At 37.6% G+C, this 13,647-nt stretch overlaps 1 protein-coding gene across 5 annotated transcripts in view; it reads right to left on the bottom strand.

The window, feature by feature from the left end:
- Window positions 1-13,647, bottom strand: part of POU2F1 (POU class 2 homeobox 1) — a gene marked incomplete at its 5' end in the record, with an annotated part of 111,605 nt that overhangs the window by 19,599 nt on the left and 78,359 nt on the right. For 4 of the 5 annotated variants that reach the window (XM_080362965.1, XM_080362966.1, XM_080362969.1 and 1 more), the window contains 3 exons: window positions 3,603-3,720; window positions 9,745-9,924; window positions 13,427-13,480. In XM_080362965.1, coding sequence (XP_080219091.1) covers window positions 3,603-3,720; window positions 9,745-9,924; window positions 13,427-13,480 — 352 coding nt within the window. The remainder of the gene's footprint in view (window positions 1-3,602; window positions 3,721-9,744; window positions 9,925-13,426; window positions 13,481-13,647) is intronic. The other variant, XM_080362968.1, reaches the window with a different exon arrangement.

The raw sequence follows: 13,647 nt of genomic DNA, 5'->3' as shown, positions 1-13,647 counted from the left end.
CTGTCATTTTCCCATGTATTTTTACAATTAAAAAAAAGAAATCATAAACAAGGTCTTTAATAATAAATAGGAATAGCTTAAGAAGAGGTAGGCTCAGTTCCAATGTTTAAAGCTAATTAGTAGCTTGTTTTCCACATATGCCTTTCTGGGTAAGTATTGTTTCTAAACCAGTTCTCTCTCCTCAACAACAATGCTATCTCTTAGCAGATCTTAACAACTTCTGTTTGTAAGATTAAATTAAATGCAGCACCACTTCCCCTCTCCATTCAGATTTTTACCGATATGATTTTTATTGGCAATACCTTTCAAGTAGAAAGGCAAATGGTCATCTGATGAGGGTAATATTTTAAAGCAGCAGCTATAATTACAGTAGGGGATGTTGAATTGATTATTCTAGAGACAAATCTATTACTTAATAGAGCAGATACAAGAGGTTTTAAGACTGTACAAGGTGCTACATTCCTGCTTGTGACTTTAACAATAGTAAGAGGACAATAACTGCTCTGAATAAGAAATTGTTCAGGATTTGTTTCTGAATATGCAAATCTTCTGCATATTTGCTGAGGCTTGAAAAAAATTCCATCAGTTACAATGTTATCTATTACAAGCCATGAAAAATGGGAACTTTACAATTTGTTTCAGGCAAGCCACTGAATAACCAGAAATCAGGTGGAAAAGGAAGATGACTACATGAGGCACATGGCAGTGGGTTTACAGGGAGAATTCCACATCCACTGCTGTGATCTGTGTGTTGCAGAAGACAGCAGAATAACATTCTGATTGCTTTAATTACTGAATTTTCTAAAATTTTTCCGAAGTTGGATGTAAGCCAGACATTCAACCCCTTCTAAATATAATTGCTGATGATCGCATTACTCTGTAACCCATCACTTCTTTAGGTAAAAGATGCTTTTTTCTACCAAATGTTTACATTTTCTACAATCTGGCTTAGAGATAGTGTTCTTCACTTATTTCCCTTGAAACTATCCTCCTGTATTAAAAACAGTGTTTCTCATGTACATGACTACATGGTATGTACAAAATGTGTAGTGTAGTCTATAAAGCGATATATTTCTTCCACAACAGGAAACCTATAAATAAATCTGAATTTTCACTTTAGTGATATATAAAGCTGCATGCAATACCAGTGAAGAATCCTCAAAAATCTGAATGCTTTTGCTGTTAAAGAAAGCCCTATGCTAGTTTCTTCAGAATATTTATTATTTTATGAAGTTGACTAATGAAGCAATAAAAGAAGAACAACATGAAAAAGTCAGCTGCAACAGCAAATAACAAAATAAGAATACGCACTTTCTCAATCTTTCTCATAAATGATAACATACTGTTTGAGATCTTCCAACAATAACCACAAAATACTGCAAAAACCCATACTAAAGAATGAGATAAGGGGTATTATGACATACATGTTGCTTTATCATTGAGTGCTCATGAAGAAAATTAGATCCATTCAAGCATTTCAGTTTGGAACATTGTCACACACTAATGGTCTATGGTCAGAATACAGAATATAAATCTTCTTACATTTTTGAGCTATTCAGTTGTCCAGGCTGCACATTACTGGTAAAACGTAGTGTTTCTACAAACACTGCGTCCCTGATGACAGCAACATGCAGGTCTGAAATTGCAGTGAAGAAACAATTTTCGAATATGCCCTCGGAAAAGGTACTAGGAACACCTCTTCTACTTCCGAAGATTTTAAACAAACAAAAAGCCTTCCTTTCTTTTATAACGCAAACAAGTCATTTTAGTAGATTAATGTAATTTGCTTCTGTTAGTTTCCTTCTTCGTGAAACATCTTCAGAGATATTTTAGAAAACCAGCAGAAGGTAGCTGAAAAGTGTAGGCAGACAGCAATACCAGTGAGTTCTTCAAAACCATGTATTTGTGCTTGCTGTTTCCTATTTTTTAATTTTAAAAAAGCCTGTTTTGAAGAAACACTGAACTAAATTTTGGTGAAGTTTGATTTCTTATAGAAGAATACTTAAGCTTATAAGCTCTGCTTCATTTTAAGAAACCATTACACCACGAAATGCCTTGAAGAACAGTCTTTAGCCATTTTATACCAGTGTTGGTTAAAAAGCTCTCCTAAATCAAGTCCTATTAAAATAAAGTTAAATTTGATTAACCCTTTCTTCAAATGTGAGAGCATTCAGAAAGTGACAGAGCTTTAGCATAATGGAAAGCCAGTTCTATCCAAGTCATAGTATATAAGGAGGAATGTTGCATGAAAAAAATTGGAAAAAAATTGAAAAAAATAGGTGCAAAGAGCTGCTTTATAGGACAGCCTGGCTCTGGAGGACTCTTCAAGCACAACAGAGTTCACCTTTTGAGCAAGAATCTTTGGATTACCAGACCTGAACAACTGAGTAGAGTTCACATAGAAGACAAAGGGAGCAAGAAAGACCATATATCCATATAGCCTGGAGGAGACTCAGGGGAGACTTTATCGCTCTCTAAAACTACCTGAAAGGAGGTTGTAGCCAGGTGGGCGTCAGTCTCTTCTCCCAGGTAACAAGCCATAGGACATGAGGAAATGGCTTTAAGTTGCACCAGGGGAGGTTTAGGTTGGCTATTAAGAAAAAATTCTTCATGGAAAGGTTTGTCCGGCGTTGGAACAGGCTGCCCAGGGAAGTGGTTGAATTGCCATCCCTGGAGTTGTTGAAAAGATTTGTAGATGAGGTGCTTAAGGACACAGTTTAGAGGTGGACTTGGCACTGTTATGCTAACGGCTGGACTCAACAACCTTAAAGGTGTTTCTCAACCCAAACGATTCTATGATCAGCCTAAGAGGTCATGGCAAAATGCAGTTTTCTGTAGGCATCAATAAACAGGGTGCAACCGGTACTGTGATGCACTGCTACTTGAACATATCGGCTCTTAGAGCAAAGATCCTGTACAAGATCTCAACTGATCTAGCACACTACAGTCCACTACTGCCTTGGTTTGCATTTAACATGTAAGGCATACCCACTGTAACACCAAAATATTATTTCCAAGAGTTGTTATACAAAATCAAGCATTCTAGCTCTTTTCCAAAGGTGTAATTATTGCTTCAGCTTATGACAAAATTTATCATACCCTCTTTAGGCTTAAAGACTTTTTAGTCTCCTGCAAGGACTCCTGATTTCTTTCTTTTCCCAGCCTTAGAATTTTGTAGCCCTTTTAGCACTGACCTAATCCAGAGAGCCCACACATCATCCTGGCTTCTACCTACTACAATCCTGCCCTTGAGTTCTGGAGAGTTGTCTTCTAGAAGTTTTCTTCCCAGTAGGCTTCCTTTTTGAGAGCCTGACCCAGAAATTCAGATGCTGCAGTATTTCCCAAGATAACTTGTTGGTAACAAATGTTCCCATGCCATGATCTCTGGATTGATCCTCCCTGTGAAGCTACACAAACTTTGACAAGGCTGATGTCTAACACCCAGAAAAGGGACAACTTGTTAGAGTCTCCTAATTGCAATACTGTTATTTCTCCTAGGGAATATCAACACTTAGTGAAGGTGTATGAAGCACCTCAGTAACAGGTGAACTGTTCCTCTTAAAAGGTATGTACGATTTTCTGTTCTGGCAAGGAACACTTACCCTGCTGCCCCTGCGGTGTTTGTGAGATGATGAACTGTGCTGGCTGCAAGTTGGTTGTTGGATGCACCAACACAAACTGCTGCAGGTTGAGATTCTGCTGCTGAAGCTGCTGCAAGTGCTGCAAATCCTTAAGGAAACAGGGGAAGGGGGGGGAGGGAATAAAAAAAAAGGGGGAGAAAGGAATTTAAAAAAAAAAAAAAAGAAGGAAAAGAAAGAGCTGTACGTTAGCCATTTAAGTCAGCCATGAATCTCAAGGAAACTAGATTACCTATCAAGCAGCTACATTCTAACATTTAGGGACAGAAGTGGATGTCAAACACAGCAGTCCTACTACTGCATATCCTTTAGGCTGGCAATTTGAATTTCATTGTCCTTCATAAAACCAAACAAAAATTGTTTACCAAATAACCCAGCAAAATACTTCAAGCACTGTTACGCTTTTTTAAAAAAAACAAACAAACACAAAAACAAAAAAAAAACCAAAAAAAAAAACCACAACAAAAATCCCCAGAAGACACACCAAAAAAACCCAACCCAAAACCACCAAAACAAAAACAAAACACACAAAACAATAAAACCCCCCCACAACAAAACCAAAACAACAAACATAAAAAAACAACCCCAAACCCCCTCTTCTTCAAGTGCAGAAGATTCCAAATACTTTAGGCTTATCAGCACCCAGATTTCTCAGACTTATGTTTTGAGGATGCAACTCTGCTACAAAATTAATTGTTGACAAATCAAGCATATCAGCTGGGAGCTATTTCTGTTTATAACAACAATAATCGGCAATTAACATTCTATTCAGTAACCGGAAAGCAAAAAAAAAAAAAAAAAAAATACAGATTACTAGTCAGTACTCTGTTCAGGTCAAATTTCAGGAAATAGCTAACTCATAGTAAATAAATATATTTGATTAGTTCTGAAACAAACTGCAAAAGCTTAGTAGACATGGCTATAAATAAGGTGAAAAGGAATAAATCAAAACTCACCACTACTGTAGAACCCTACTTTTATGTATTTAAACCATTCAGAACTATTAATTTCTATAATTAAATGACTGGTCTCAATGTAAATGGTAATTTCTGAGAAACTGAATTATCAAGAAAAATGCTTAAACTTGCTGTTTAGCTGGAGAATGAAAACAGAGGGAACTGCTTAAAAATATTCTCCCCAAATTAGCCTTTTTCTTTTAATCTTCTCTAAACAGGACAATATCAAGAGTAACTGAAATTTGAAAACTGAAGTACAATGGGAAGCCAGCCAACATAGCATAGCTAATCTATGAAAATTATACAGATGTGTAGAATCTTTCCATCCTTCTGAGAAGGTGTTTCAAAATAGCTGCCAAGCCGGTGGATAAAAGATGGAAGTATCTCCCACACTTGGAACCTCCCATTAAACCCACCACACAAAAAACCTCCCAAAACACTATTTCATGTAAGTTACTCAGATACCAGAGTACCTGTGTGCAGACAGATACCCTCTTCTGAGTCCAACTGTGTCAAAACACGTTAACAATGCCACTTCACTCCTAAACCACTGCTCAATCTGGCTGCTTGAATGGAGCTGCTCATTCTAACATACTTCCTAACATACTTGAGTTAAAGTAAGACAGACTAACAAAGACGAACTTCTTAAGGTAAATAAAGTAGCCTCCATGCATTTTGATTGATGCAGGTTACTGAGCACTCTCACAAGCTGCTCAGCCAGCAGATGTGAAAGGCCATTAATTGCCAGCAATGGAGATAGCAATGGAAAGTCAAGACAGACTGACAAGGATAACTTTTTATTTACACAATACTATTTGCAGAATATAGTTATCTGCCTATCACCTTACATTATTTTAAAACTGTTAAACTCAAAAGGTGCAACTTCTGCAGAAGAGGGGTGGTGTGTGTCAGTGAGTGAAAAGGAAGACTATGGAGGAAAAGAAAAAAAGAGAGTCCATTGATTTATGAGACCGTAGACATGCATTATAAGAAAACCACTACTTATCCTGCATTACTAAGACACTGGCCATCAATCACTTAGGCAACTTAGGCATGTTAAGCCAAAAGCATGCAGTGCAATAATATGGTAGACAGACACCAGATGGATCAAACAAGCAATACTCTTTAAGAAATGGAAACTTTCATATTCTAAGAGAATGCTAAAATTTCTAAAAAGTGCCCCCCAGCACAGAGTGTTTTTAAAGTTGATAGTATTGTTTGCTTTCAAAAAATTTGAGAAGTACTGCAACCATTCCTATGAAACTGCAGGAAATTTCCTTCCTAAAAAAAGAGAGCTATAACTGCTCCAGTTTTTTATGTCATGTTTCTTCTGACTTCATATCATTAAGTTTCATTGGTCAGAACTGCTACTAAAACCCCTTACTTCTTGAGCCCAATGCAACATGGACCTCAATTCTTTCACTCTCTAATTTTCAATGCTTTACTGGTTACCTGTGCAGACTGAGCAAACCCTCCATCACAGCAGGGCTCATACTGAATTAGATGCAAGGACTAGATGCAGAGGGAAAAAATAAAAAAATAAAAAAATAAAAAATCGAAATAGAAAGAGTAGGGCAAACTGACTGAGGCTGTGAGCGGTGGGTGGGAGAAAAAGAAATGCAGAGAGGCTGAAAGATAAAAATAGAGGTGGATAAGAGAAAAAGTAGAAATACAAAAGGAAGAGTTGGGAAGAAATTTTTGAAGGAAAAAGTCCAGACAGAAAAACAGGCTGAAGATCTTCCTGGCCAAAAGCAAATGAATGAAATATCCCCAGATGACCAAGTAGATTTTGGTTGATTTGAAAAAGCACCAGAGGAGAGGAAATTACCTACAAGAAAGAATACAAAGAAACAGTGGCAGTATGTTTGTAAGATCAAAGGAGAGCTTTTTGTTTAAGACTATAGTATTCATAACACAGGGTACCTAGCTAAGACATGGCAGTTCTTATCATCATGCTCTCACACTTTAATATGAGAAAACTGCTTTTAAATTGAGGCCTCAGGGATAACTGGTATAAGCAATTTTATTCTGTGCATCTGCCTCAGTAAATGGTATCTTGGCTGAGTCTTGTTTAAATACAGAAATATAATTCTGTAATGTAGAATGGAAATGATACCTCCAAGACTAATCACTCTTAAATAGCTGTATCAGCCCCCCAAATTCATTTGAAATCCAACTTTATTTCTACCTTGGGAAAGTTTTATTATTTAGTTAATTGTAGTGCTACAATACATCTCCCACTAGCAACCATGCAAACAATCCCTGACACTGTTTTCCTATACTTATCTTTGTTTTCTCAATGGTAAAATCCATATACTAGCACAAGCACATAGAAAGACATGTAAAAACTTTTGGGGAAATATGCATGTCTTCTGATGCTGCCTAACAATTTATAGGGATCAAAACTAGTCAGCTCCTACCTCAGCAAAATAATCTGCCAAGAGAAACTATACGTCTTGACTTAAGGAAGTTTTTTGGTCTTAAAGAAAATACCTAACGTTTTAAACTCAATGCCATTAACTTTAGTTACAGCTTCACTACAAACGTAAGCATCTCTGTCATTTTGAGATTTACCTCATATAAACACTGATCATGGATCCTGAAAACAAAGCTTACAAAAAACTCCAAAACTTGCTACAACTGTTTAGTGACAATTCAGCTTCAGCGCAGCACTAACATCTTATCAGATTGCTGCGGCAGATACCTTACATTAACTGCAGCACACATTTAAAAAGTCATGCTTCTGCAATTAGTTAATTAAAATAAATATGGTAATCCCCCTGCTGCAGAGACCTGCCAGTTAATCAATTATTCAAAAATCATCAATTAAAACAAACATTCAGCTATTTGTGTAATCAGCTATATGTTTACAATAGCAATGCAAACAAAGCTGAGCACTGTTCATAAGTCATTATCAAGATGGATCAAAGAGCATGGCGTTATCCACCTACAAAACTAGGCAGTGGAAGTTTTCCATAAAGTATCTCAAATTATATCCAACAGCTGCACTTTCATCATAAGAAGCAGCTAACAAGATTAATCTATGCTACATTTATATATCAAAATAACCTATCCTAAAATAAAGTCAAAAATTTCAATAATTAGGAATGCCAGAAAACAAGTTAAACTTTAACTTGTACGCCTTGTGCTACAAATACACATTTTATGGTGGCAACTAACTACATTATCACATACTATTTTTCACAGAACCTTTGGCTCATTCACACACACATACCAGACGATGCTCACTTCAGAAGCTCCTATTTGATTACACCTGTCTGATCTTTTCCACTCTTCCCAAACACCACTTGGGAGATTTTGTAATTTCTGGAGAAAAACCCAGTACTAAATTATAACTGTAAATGCTTATCAATTTTTCACAGCTTCCCACTGAAGTGGAAGAGCCGGATTAGAAGCAGGTCACACATGTACAACAATGCCTTCAATAGTATCCACTAATTTCATGGCATATTTGACAAATGTAAAGTTCAAGGTACAGATTTTATTAATAAAATTTTATTTTATTAAGTCCTAATGCTCCACACCTCACTATCTTAAACTGCACACCTGGAAGACAAAAGGCACACACCTGTGGATCACTTACATTTAGGTTAAAAGACTCACAGAATATCATATCAGAAGTCTGTGACAGATGCATGGAGAGAAGTTAGAAGCTAACCATCAACTTCCTTGACAAGGACATTTCATTTCCCATTCTTGTCTTGAAATCTGTCTGTATTATTGGCTACAGACAAAGGCTTAAAATTAAGAGATGGTCTTAGTAGTTACAAGTTTCTCTGAATGCAACAACCTTAAGTCATTTCCAGATCATGCCAGTGAAGTGGGATCCTTTGCTAAAAGAAATACTGATTTCTGGTCACAGGACTTGTCACCAAGAAGCTCAGTGTGAGGAGTCTGTGGGCAACATCAGTTCTGGCCTTTTCACGGTGGGATAGCATCACTCTGGCCTCTGTAAGGATGGCCAGAGGGGTCGGAACTTTTAAACCAATACCATGGATGTTTGCCACTTCAGCTAATAAAACCAGTCTGTTATTCAGCTACTGGACTAGCACAATTAAGGAACAGCACATTACACCAATGGACTCCACAGATAATTGTGACAATTCCATTCTTTTATTTAATCGGCCCTCATCCTCACTTTTTAAACACTTCATCCCAGATGAATGCAAATGAAAATTGCCTGAATAGAAAGCACCAGACAGCATCAGAACCTACTCACTGCAAGACACAGCAACTTTGGAGATTACATACCCAACATACTTTGTGGAGCTAGACTAATCAAACCAAAGTATTACGTACTGAGAACCTTAATCTACGGAAAGCTGGACCTCAGAATCAGCAATACAATCACCTACTAGTAGTACTCAAGATGCCTACGCTGTACATTTGGCTACCCTTGCCCAGAAGTCTAAGGAGTTTCCACACTACAAATGCTAAGCATAGAGTCAATGGCGCTGTGTTCTCCACACTGAATTAAGCCAGTCTTGGAAGACCCGGGGGGATCTCTGAGGCTCCCAGTAAGCAGAACTTCCTTGGCAAGCAGTTCTTCAGAATGAAGAATTAATGGGTCTTTAGCAGCAGACCGTAAAACCGGACAGATTCCGACACCAGACTCACTCTGCCAGGTTTTTCTCCAGACACACAAGAGTGCCCATTCTTAGTCACTGAACTCTGAGCATTAAGCACCAAGCCGAAACAGCACATGAATGTGTCAAGTCAAACTGCCTTTCTTCAGTCTATCATTTTGCTGTTTGGATCAAACAAGTATCCTTTGTGCTAAGTACGCATCCCTTCTGATCCATACAGGTATCAACAAGTGTAATTTCTACAGGTACCTTTCTATACCTCTTCTCCTTTCTCAAGCTAACTGTAAGGAAGAAAATCCAGAAAATACTGCATCTGGGCAGATTCTGGAACAAACTCAGAAGCCCAATGGAACTGATAAGCAGCTGGTACACACTCTTTGCTAAAACTATCAGCTTCAACCTCCTCAGCTAAGGATGCATAAGGAAAGACTAACAGTACTCAAAGACTCTAGAAACTCACTGAGTAAGGAATAAAAATATTATTTGAGTGATGCAATTAGTCAAATCTCTTCATTTTCCACCCTCTCAAGCCTCAAGGCTCACCTGTGCAATCTGTATTGGCTGAGATAGAGGGATCTGCGTCATCGGCGTTGCAGCAGAGGCTGAGATGGTGGCACCAGCAGCGCTGTGCTGCTGACTGGCTGAATGCTGCACTGCAGCCGCCAGCAACTGTGCCTGCGCCTGTTGTAGCAATAACTGTTGCTGGGCTGGCGTCAACGTGAGCTATAAATAATTAGAAAACACAGCCATTAATGATGGAAAGAGCCACTTCAGCTACAAAGTCATTAGCTAGCTCATTACTAGTTATATTAACCAGGCATTCCTAACACTATTACCACAGTTCAGCCATTAACTAGCCAATGACTTCAGCCTTAAGTAAGGACAGCTGGCTACTCAACACGGTGTAGGAACCAACCTACCACAGACCTGACATAAACGAAACCGCATGGAAGCAAACATTTGCACTTACTGGAACCTACAGAACCTAACTTAAGTTTTCTTCACAACCCTACCAGGAAGTTCGGGAAATAGGTAATTAAGTAGCAAGCAAAAGAAAAGAATCAGTATTGCCAGGATTTGAAAGGAAATTTACACCCAGCAGAACAGCAAGTGATTAGTCAGATGAATGAGAAGCAGGAATGCTGGCTATGGCTACTGAACAAACTGATAACACCCCAGCTGCTTCACATTAGCAAGAATCCCTGCCATATTCCATCATTTCCATTATGCCCTAAGATATAAGTAAAGAACATGAGCTCCATTTGTTTCTCTCCAAGTCTCCCCATCTGCGTTTTTTTTCTTTTTAAATAGAATAGAGCTGGCAAGTTTACATCCCTTCTCAAACACGCATTATCTCTGTGAAACAGGTGGCAGCAGTCTCTCCTTTACATGTAAATGAATCTTGAGGCCCATATTTGCTGCAATCCATATCTGCATAGGCCTGGACTTTGGAGTGTTTCCCTACTGCAGACAGTCATAAATTAAAAAAAAAAAAAAAAAAAAAAAAAAAAGAAAACACCACAACACTTTGAGAATAAGAAAATAATAAAATATGCTGGGTTTTAATAATGTATTAAAACAGTCTCGCTTTTACAACTTTCAACTGTAATTAACCAAAAACTAAATAGGATGGTTATTTATGAGCATACGAGAAGATTTAACAACTGAACGTGAAATTAATACACTGTTTCATTCACGTATAGAGATGATCTAACCTAATACTTCAAATCATAAACGCATTGTTAGAGCAACTGCCCTAAATTCCTTATTAACATGCAAACTCTTAAAACTGAAAAGCTGATTAAGTGGAAGCAAACTCTTTAACCAAACCATCCCATTCACAAAACTTGTTCTTTTTTTTAAATGACTGAAAGCATTTACAACAATTCAGAAACACCAGTAATCCTAAAACAACAGTTATTCCACAGTTACTACCAAAGCCTTGCAATTGAAACATCTCAAAGTCAGTAGGTTAAAACAGAAGGGTTACACAGGCTTAAGGTAACCACTAATATAGTTACTTAAAAATATGTGTTGAAGAGGAAGAATTAATGCCAGCAGTTACTATCATTTTTGTTCTTCACTCAGCTATCTGATAAGATTTAGTCTCATGCTCCCATGCCTCATTTTAATCTTGGAAAAAAAAAAATTCCTCTTTATGACATCAGTAACTTTCTTATTTGTGCACACACCAGGTTTTCATTTCATTGCAGAGCCAAGACAGATACTGGGAACAGGGAGAAAGAATTTATTTTTTTTAAGCAAATACTTTGCAACAAAACCCAAAGATTAAAATCTACTTTTTTTTTTCTTGTAGGAAGATATTTTCCATCCCCTCTTTCACTCAAGCTTGTCCCTATGTTAAAGGAAATGACAATAACCTTCACTGACAGTTCTGTGGGGACTGCCGTAGATACTGCCATCATTTGCCGGACAGGAGGTTTACTGCAGTATGCTCGGGTAAATCTTACCCCAGTGATCTGTCCTCCGGCCAGCATAAGCTGGGTCTGGGGTATGGCCGCCTGCACTGAAGGCTGCTGGGAAGGCTGGCTTGGCTGCTGAGAGTCCCCAGATTCTTCATTAGATTTAGACTAGTCAGAAAAAAAATACAACTCTTTATAGTGTAAAACAGATGTTAATGTATAACACTGCTATCTCAACACACAATAAAAATCTTTCATCTGCATACAAAAAGCCCTTGGGTTTATTTTAAGAGTGTGTTTAAGCAATGGCTCTACGTGCCCATCATCTCAGCTACAACTGCTCACACATGTCTGTAAGTAATGCAGTTTAAACAAGACAAAAAGACTCTCAGCTCTTTTGTGACTCTCTGACATTATTTTCAGGTCTCATTTCACTTTATCCCATGCAACTTAAGCTGATACTACCTTTCACCATAAAGAAAGAACAGGTTGTTAAAATTATTCATTGCCTAAAATCCTAATCAATGGAATGAGGGAGATTGTGTTCCCATTTTCTGTATCTGCATCATGCACCTCTAAGTCATCACACTCTTCGTTTATACAGAACTGGTTTGAGAATCCTCACAAGTTTATCTACCTACAGCAAAACACAAAATATATACAGTGCTTTTAAACAAAGTTTAGCATTTATTTAATTGCATGATGCTTTATTTTAAAAGATTGGGGGGGTGATTTTTTCTGTGGTTTTGGGTTTTGTTTTTTATTTAAATAGAAGAAATTGTGAAGACATGAGGGAGGAAATGCAAGAGCACGAAGAGAGGGAGAGAGTTTTATGATAATTAAAACTGGTTATGCAGAACATTAAAATTCTGCATAGATTTGCATATTTTCCACCACCTGTTTTGGGGACTGCAGAGCAGGCTAATTAACATAAAGGCTCTGATTAATTCTGCCAGTCATTGAGCGATAATTACAGCGCAGGACTGTAAACATTCTGCACTGGAGATACAGCCTGTTTGCCAACATCTCTCTCAGGGATAGAAGTTTACCATGGCAACCAAGGCAATTTTCTGCCTCCTTCCTCTTAGAAAGGAAGGTCACTATACCTCGTCTTCTTTCCAAATTGTTATTATGTATAAGTGGGTCCACATTCTATTGCATTTCATGTAATGCACTACCTACATTCTTTAATAACAAGCAATACTGAAACCAGTTTTCAATAAAACTGCATCCCTTGCCCCTTAATATAATGCTGAGAAGAAGTGGCATGTTACTGACACACTGAAGTGTTCGGAATCATAAAAAAGTTTGAGACCTTTGTTGTCCCACGTACATTATTAAACAACAATTACTCTGGCTTATTTTTAAATCACTGTGTTATTTACACAAGCCACCTACACTAGGCATGTTACATAGTTAATGTTACATTATACTCCCATATTCAGCTACCAGAAGTAAGGACAAATTGAAAAGCAACACTTGCTATGTTTAAAATAAGGGAATAAATGGAAGAACATGAAATATTCCTGGAGTTTTACAGTTTTCATGATACAACCGCTGAATGAAATTCAGCATAAAATTATGATCACTGCATGTTTTAAACAACTCCAGGTTCTGAATGCTTACAATCCTGAACCTGATTCACGTTTGTAAAACTACTATTCTTTCATATCTCTCATTTGCAAGACCAATCAGAATGAAAAAATAAAGTATAATATCACAGGTTAAAAACTATCTGTAATGGGACCATAACGCTGTTTGGAATGCAAGAAGGACGAGGAGTGGGAGGCAACTGTCTTTACCTGTACATTTAAGGACTGAGCAGCAACCTGTAAACTTGTTCCAGCGAGCTGGACCTACAACACAGTGCAAAAATGGCAATGAAATAATGTAGAATCCATAGAAAACTCAAAAAACGTAAAAAGAACAACCTCCCCACCCGCACCTCAACAAAAACTCCCCCAAGAACAACACATGCCTCCCTGACACCTGAATCAGTGAAGCAGGGGTTATACTCCAGGCT

The sequence above is a fragment of the Nesoenas mayeri genome (genome assembly GCF_963082525.1).
Source record: "Nesoenas mayeri genome assembly, chromosome: 1".
NCBI lineage: Eukaryota > Metazoa > Chordata > Aves > Columbiformes > Columbidae > Nesoenas > Nesoenas mayeri.
Note: the sequence above shows the minus strand (reverse complement) of the source record. Positions and strands in the feature narration are given on the sequence as shown.